Source organism: Brassica oleracea, chromosome C3, assembly GCF_000695525.1.
Source record: "Brassica oleracea var. oleracea cultivar TO1000 chromosome C3, BOL, whole genome shotgun sequence".
In the NCBI taxonomy this organism is placed as follows: domain Eukaryota; kingdom Viridiplantae; phylum Streptophyta; class Magnoliopsida; order Brassicales; family Brassicaceae; genus Brassica; species Brassica oleracea.
Genome location: NC_027750.1, coordinates 32,993,800 through 33,001,608, shown reverse-complemented (window position 1 = coordinate 33,001,608; position 7,809 = coordinate 32,993,800). Strand labels below are relative to the sequence as shown.

The following is a 7,809-nucleotide window of genomic DNA, read 5'->3' as shown; positions in this document are numbered from 1 at the left end:
AGTAGAACTTGTCTACATAGTAATACGAGTAGTACTAGTAACACTACTTTGCCATAGTAATGCAGTTTCCTTAGTAAGTTAGTAGTACCCAAAAAAATTTATTTTAAGAAATAATCTATTTTTAACGACTACATTGTTCTGATTATACCACTACTATCAGATTTACGACCATCTAAAAAATCTTACTATACTACCCACAGAGTCTCCCACAAACAAAGTTTAAACTTTCTTTTTATTCAACAAAGTTTAAACCTAAACACAGTTTCAAATTTGTTTTCAATCTCTATGAATTTCTATTTAATCTTACATTATTTACATACCCATGATATATGCTTCATTTTAATGATATTCTACAAAAGAAAGTTCATCAAAAACGGACATAAAATGAAGAAATCCAAAAACACTGTTACGAAAAACTTTTTTAAACTCACGAAATTTACATTAAATCTTATATTTTTTTTATCACCCATCATAGAAACTTCATTTTAATGATATTCATAAAAAAAATCATCAAAAACGGACAAGAAATACCTTCTTTTTGAGCTTCAAATTTTGTCAATGGAGGATGATAACAAACGAGAGTTTGGGGAAGAAGAAAGAGAATGGGTTGAGTGATTTAATTGGTTAAAGTTGTTTGTGGGGTCGGGTGGTTGGAGATCTGATTTATGGAAATTTATCTAATTGGAGAGTTAAATGTAAAGGGAAGGCTAAATTTAGGAATGCACGTATAAAAAGGTAGTGTGAATAGAAAGGGGTAGTGGGAATCGTTTTAAGAGGGTATGGGGTATTTGGAGTTAGTCTCCTTTGGGAGACGACGATAAATCCTAAAACAAATGTCAGCTTCACCTCTAGAAAGTGAATGTGCCTAACGGGTGTTGAAATGGACAAATGTCAGCTTCACCTCTAGATAGCCGAACGTTAAAACAAATGTTGAAATGTCAGTTGAAATGGATAAATCCTAAAACAAATGTCAGCTTCACCTCTAGATAGCCGAACGTTAATGAAACTAAACATTTTATCAAATGGACAGGTGTTGAAATGAGGTTAATCGGCTTGATGACGTGGTGGGCTGAGAAAAGAAAAAACATAACTTTAAATATATAAGTAAATAAATAAATAGATAGATAGATGTTAAATGATATTTTTAAATGAATATTTCCTGTTTTACTATGTAATATAATTATACAAAATATAAAATGGTCAAAATATCTCAAACTTTTAAATTTACAACTATATTATATCTACAAATAAAGAAACATAAAAATTTACAATTTGTTACCAAAAAAATAATTCTGCGTTTTTGTTTAAAACACATGTCAAAATCTTGTTGTTTATATATAGCTACTAGGGTTGATATATGGAAAGTACTATAACCTTGTTATTCAAGGAAACATTGGCTCTTCTAGAACTTATTTCATCATATATAACCTTGCTTCAAGATCTTTTATCTTAGTTCATGTTTAGTTAAACTCAAATGAATAAACGTTTGAATAAAAATGATATTGACTTTGATTATGTCCGGTCTTTTCCATGTACCACATTTCTCTCTTTTTTTGCGCAATGAAGTTACTATATACATTCGCCTCTCGTGGCTTTTAGTGCATGCACTCGTTAATGAGAATGAACCAATGTACCTAGTTGAAAGGATACTTTCCAAGGCTGGTTGATACTTTCAAAGTTTCTGAAGAAAAGCTTCTCTGCTCATATGAAACCTACTGGGTGTAATGTGAGAGTTTGTATGCAAAAGGATTTTCAAGTTTTGCTACAGTAATCTCCCAAAGTTATATGTCATCTCGATTATGCCAACTATGCAGTACCAATGCTCTAGTTATGTAGCTATTATTGTATTATTGTAAGTTTATAACGAGGATTTTGCCACCTAATCACTCCTCTACTTCAGTCTCATTTAGCCTTTGGGCTCCTCTCCTTCTTGTATAAACTCTTACGCTTTATAAATATGCCCCCGTTTTATTGCAACATGGATATTTGTTATCAGTTTGCTACATAATACTTGGTAAACTCTTACGGTTTTGGGTAAACTCTACCCTAAAACAGAGCAAAGCTCAAACATTCTAATTAAATTATTTGAAGCTTTACGTGTGTAATCTCCCTTATACAGACACACACACATATATATCTAACTGTTACGAAACTTTAACTATTATATATTTGTGTACATATATCTAACTATTACAAAGCTTTAATTATTATAAAATATTGGTGTATGTATTCCCGTTTAATGGTTTGGTTTAGGTTGGTTTAATTCTCTACTTGTATAGCTAACTATATATAATTGTAAATGTTCATTTTAATCAATAAAAGATATTTTGATAACAAACTTTCTTCACTCTCTCTCTGAAGCTTGATGGTAATATGGTATGAGAGAGAGAGAGAGAGTGACGAAAGTTTGTTATCAAAATATCTCTTATTGATTAGAATGAATATTTACAAGTATATACTATATATAGTTAGCTATACAATTGGGGAACTAAACCAACTAACTAACCAAACCACTAAACCGGAATATATACACCAATTTAAAGCTTCTTTTTTCAAGCTCGCGATGTTATTAAAGGATCTTGACAAAACAAGATTGACAATGTCACATGGTGAAAGATCGTGGACGATCCTCTTTGCCGCAAACAAACCAGATTTCACGAGAAGAGTTATCTTTAAAACTTGGAGCTGGTTTATACTCGAGTAGCCCACTTCTTTCGGAGTGCTGTCTTTTAGTACGATAAAGGAATATACAATGTTGTAGTCTATTATATAACATTTGAGTTAATTCCTATTAATATTAGGTTCAACATCATTCTATAAATACCTTACTTTAGGAATGAATACAATCAAGTTTTGTTGATTATTTTATGGTATTACAACTGTGATAAACTGTGTTTTTACTAGTTTCTAATTTTTGTTTTGATTTTTTCTATCGAATTAAAGAGTATTTTTAGTGTCTCTTAATGCTTTATCAGGTCCTTTCAGATTTTAGATCAATTTGAAACAAAGAAAACCAATTTGGGTGCAAAAAAATACAATTAAAAATACATAATAGTGCATATGCATTAGAAGTTTAGCAATTGAAAAAAAAAACTTTACACTAAAGGATTGGGCTCATTTTCAGACACAAGAGATAGAACTGTGTTACCTTTCCAATCCAAGTGGTTTGAAGTCGATTCATCGATTGAATTAAAATGTGCATGTTTTACTAATCATTGCTTTGAAATATACTTTTTTTTTATTCTATTTGGTAAAAGTAAAATAAAAATATAATTTTACATTAAATAAACATGTGTTATGTTTTATTGTTGCATCATTACTATAAATTAATAGGTTTATTTTTTCATTTCTTATTTTTTTTTCTCCTTCTTTTTAATTCTTCTCCTTTTCTTTCTACTCATTTTCCCATTTCTTTTTCTCCTCTCTCTTTTTTCTTTTTATTCTTTTTTGCAGTTAAGACAAATATGTTTGTTGATATATTATTGGTATTAATGAATTATTCTATATTATTTTTCTAATACACATAGTGTAGTATAATTTTCTGTTTTGCATCGCGTCAACTAGACAAACACTCGCCTGAACGAAAAGAATTGGTGGACTTTTCATCCAAAATTATCACATTATAGAACCAATTTGTGACATGATTATTTCACAAAGTTTTTATTTGCTATGGGTGCAAAAGTTAATAAAATCCTACGGGGGAATCGATCTTAGGCCATGAGAGGGGTGCATAACTCTACTAAACCAACTCAGCTAGCTGATTTCTTTAATATTTTACATACAAAACGTATAATATTTATAAAACTACGGGTGCACATGCCACCATAGTCTAAGCGGTGGCTTCGCCCCTGATTATGACACCAGAACAATCTTGGGTCCGATTGAAAAGGGTGCATTAATTTTGTAACATAAAATATTCCCAGAGTTAACATATGCCATCTGAGTATTTTAGTCAAAAAAAAAAGTAATTAAGGAAATATAACAACATTCATATTCCGTTGCTGAAGACAACACATGCATATCATGCCCGTCCTGACATTTTAAAGAGTAGAAGCAATCCAAATAAAAATTGGCCTTTTTAAAGTATTTAATAGCTACACATGCATATCAAGCCCGTCCTGGCATTTTAAAGAACAGAAGCAATTCAAATAAAAATTGGCCTTTTTAAAATAGTTAATAGCTATTTTGTATATATTAGCAATTTTCTCTTAAAAATGACAATTTATTCAACTTTTTTTGGGAGGGAGGTGGAAGATGCATGATTTGATTCCCATCAGGACCAGCTTCATAAGGAAACTTCGGTCTTTGTACGCTCTTCAGAGGACCTTTCTTCACACAAGATAATCTGAGCACTCAAGAAAATGGGCCATTTCCAAGCGTTAAATCAATATTATGTTCTTCTTTTCCTATGTTTGGTTCTAGACAGCTTAGTGCTGTTCTCTCGTGGTGGCACAACAAGTAGTTACGTGAGGAGGTTAGAGGCAACGCTTGATATGCCACTCGATAGTGATGTATTTCGTGTTCCTCCTGGTTGCAATGCACCTCAACAGGTACGCATACCTCATTTCCTTCATATAAATTAATCAACAATCTTTTATGAGTTTTGTTATGGTACACTTTTGTCTTTTTTTTTATCTTGTTCTAATGGAGAAAAAGCTATTTATTGGATGTTTTTAAATGATTTAACCTTTGCTTATTGAAATTTTACAAAGATGCAAACTTTTATTTTCTTTTTTGTCAAACAATGGTTCTAAACCCAAATCAAAAACCCCAGTCTTTTTTGTTTTTTTTTTTTTTTGACCAAAAAAAAAACTGGGGTTTTTGATTTGGGTTTTCCACAAAAAGGTGCACATTACACAAGGAGACCTTGAAGGAAAGGCAGTGATAGTGTCTTGGGTGACGCAAAAAGCACGAGGATCTAACACGGTTCTGTACTGGAAAGAGCATAGCTGCAAAATGCTAAAAGCCCGTGGCAAATCCAAGACGTACAAATTCTACAACTATACGTCTGGTCACATCCATCATTGCCCCATCAGTAACTTAGAGGTCCATCATCATCATTTCATAATCTTTTATATTGTAGTGTATCTTATTTTGTGTTTCTCTTCTTGTAGTATGACACCAAGTACTACTATATGGTAGGCGTGGGACAGACAAAACGCAAGTTCTGGTTCTTCACTCCTCCTAAAGCTGGTCCTGACGTGCCCTACACGTTTGGTCTCATTGGTAATTGTATCCTGAGCATATATTCATGGTTATAAAAGAGAGGGAGTTATTAGCTTCCCATGGACTTGAACTTGAGTTGCAAAGTTTTGTTGCAGGGGATCTTGGGCAGAGTTTTGATTCTAACATAACCTTAACACATTATGAGAATAATCCATTGAAAGGTCAAACAATTTTGTTTGTTGGGGATTTCTCATACGCTGACACATACCCAAACCATGACAATAATAGATGGGACACTTGGGGAAGATTTATTGAAAGAAGCACAGCATATCAACCCTGGATTTGGACCGTAGGAAACCATGAACTTGATTTTGCCCCCCAGATCGTAATGCTTCTTGCTTTATCTTCTCTGTTTTGGCTTTAGCCTTTAGTTAGACATGTATTAGACTGAGAATGATTGTTTTTACGCGCTTTGCAGGGAGAAACCAAACCATTTAAGCCATTCAAGAATAGATACCGTACTCCTCACCGATCATCAGGCAGCACAGAACCATTCTGGTACTCAATAAAGAGAGGTCCTGCTTACATAATCGTGCTAGCTTCATATTCAGCATACGGTAAATGCAACTTAAAGTTTTTAAACCTTTTTTAGATATTTTTTTAAAACCAAGACTAAGAGGACCCCAACATTCAATCTTTTCTTGGTCAGGTAAATACACGCCGCAATACACGTGGCTCGCACAAGAATTCCCTAAGGTCAACAGAACGGAAACGCCATGGTTGATGGTTCTGATGCATTCACCGTGGTACAACAGCTATGATTACCATTACATGGAAGGTGAAACAATGAGAGTGATGTATGAGCCTTGGTTCGTCAAGTACAAAGTAGATGTTGTTTTTGCTGGTCACGTCCATGGCTATGAAAGATCAGTAAGACAACAACAAATTTTTAGCTCATCATGTCTCTTTTAAACTATACTTCTTGATAAATTTGAGCTATTTTTTAAACCAGGAACGTATATCCAACATTGCGTACAATGTGGTTAATGGAATCTGTACTCCAGTCAAAGATCAATTTGCTCCCATCTACATCACCATTGGTGATGGAGGCAATCATGAAGGATTGTCTACCAAGTAAACTATAAATTAAACTTTTCTAATCAATGAAACCTAATTTTCGATGTTATTCTGTAATGTGTGATATGGTTTCTGCAGAATGACTGAACCTCAGCCTGAGTACTCTGCCTTCAGAGAAGCGAGCTTCGGACACGCAATATTCTCGATAAGGAACAGAACGCATGCTTACTATGGCTGGCACAGGAACCAGGATGGCTGCGCTGTGAATGGTGACACCATGTGGTTCTTTAATAGATTCTGGCATCCCATTGATGACTCTCCTGATGATGATGATTGAGAACCTTATAATCTTATTTGTATGCATCACTTTAATTGTACATGTCCTTTTAGATCAAACATTAATCAAACAAAAGTGTGGAAGATTATGTAAAGGATTAGATCATTAGATAAATGCAGAAATTGCAGATTTTTGGTATTTGTAACTGTTTTGGTGTATCTCTATTCTTGTTTAGAGAATGTGACTCAAATTCGATTCTACTTATCGCCTTCAGTTCACTAATATATTCTGGTTTCCCATGGTCTTCTACATAAATCATATATTTTAAATTGTAAAATCAATCAAAATTTTAAAGTCTGATATATTGTTAAAGTTGACGGAGTTGATTTCAATATATGCAACCAATAACATCCCAAGTCTTATGACATATGTTTACTGTTGATGTAGGATACCAAATCAATAATCAGCTCAACGAAGAGATCTGATAGAATCCTCACTTGGTATTTGTTTCGGTCAATCAAGGATTCTTTTCTTGAGATGTTTTTTTATTTGATGAACTCGATCAAATCAATAACAAGGAAAAAGCAAATCTCTCTCTAAATATTGTTAACTAAGTGTTTTCCTGCACCATGTGCAGCGAAAATTTTTTAATTTCAATTATATTTAAAAATTAAATTTTCTTAATATTTTAGATTTTACTATTTTTATACCAATATTTTAATATAAATATTAATTTACTTAAACATAAAATTATGATAAAATGAATAATTTTATTTATTTAAAATTATATTTTAGATAGATTTTCATTTATTTTTTTGGTTAAGATATATTAATTTTTTTTATAATTATCAAAATATAAACTAAACAAAAATTTTAAAATTGGTAGATATCATAAAGAAAAAAAATGATATAACGAATAAAAATTTATAAGTGTTTTGAAAAGACTGTATAACATTTGGAAAGTTTAATAATAAAAATTATATGATTATAAAATTATACTAAAATAATATTTTGAGATTTGCAAAACATTTATGTATTTATTATTATATTATTTAATGAGAGATTTGAAAATATTTATTTTAATGATGATTTATGAGTTATTACCTTATTCTAAAAAGTTTACCAAAAATATAAATTTACATTAAATGTAATTGTCATGTCATATTTCTCATAAGCCATGTCATCAATTTTAGCATGTCATGTAATCTTTTTTTAGTGAAATTGATTGTTGAGATGACATATGTCAAATCACTTCTCAAATAATGTCTAGTAGATTCATATTTCTCATA

At 31.7% G+C, this 7,809-nt stretch overlaps 1 protein-coding gene across 1 annotated transcript; it reads left to right on the top strand.

Annotated features, from left to right (window-relative positions):
• The first annotated feature begins 4,124 nt into the window (after positions 1–4,124).
• On the top strand, positions 4,125–6,780 carry LOC106334722 (purple acid phosphatase 10-like). The gene is made up of 8 exons (XM_013773061.1): positions 4,125–4,550; positions 4,846–5,046; positions 5,115–5,226; positions 5,322–5,551; positions 5,645–5,783; positions 5,876–6,096; positions 6,179–6,300; positions 6,382–6,780. Exons 1-8 carry the CDS (start codon positions 4,362–4,364, stop codon positions 6,578–6,580), a joined length of 1,413 nt encoding a protein of 470 aa, XP_013628515.1. The 5' UTR covers positions 4,125–4,361; the 3' UTR covers positions 6,581–6,780.
• The last annotated feature ends 1,029 nt before the right edge of the window (positions 6,781–7,809 follow it).

Bases quoted from the DNA above. Each gene is read 5' to 3' on its own strand.
- LOC106334722 (XM_013773061.1), top strand. From the start codon at position 4,362: ATGGGCCATTTCCAAGCGTTAAATCAATATTATGTTCTTCTTTTCCTA. The intron at 5,047-5,114 runs GTCCATCATCAT...CTCTTCTTGTAG, and splicing joins GCCCCATCAGTAACTTAGAG to TATGACACCAAGTACTACTA. The intron at 6,097-6,178 runs GTAAGACAACAA...TTTTTAAACCAG, and splicing joins TCCATGGCTATGAAAGATCA to GAACGTATATCCAACATTGC.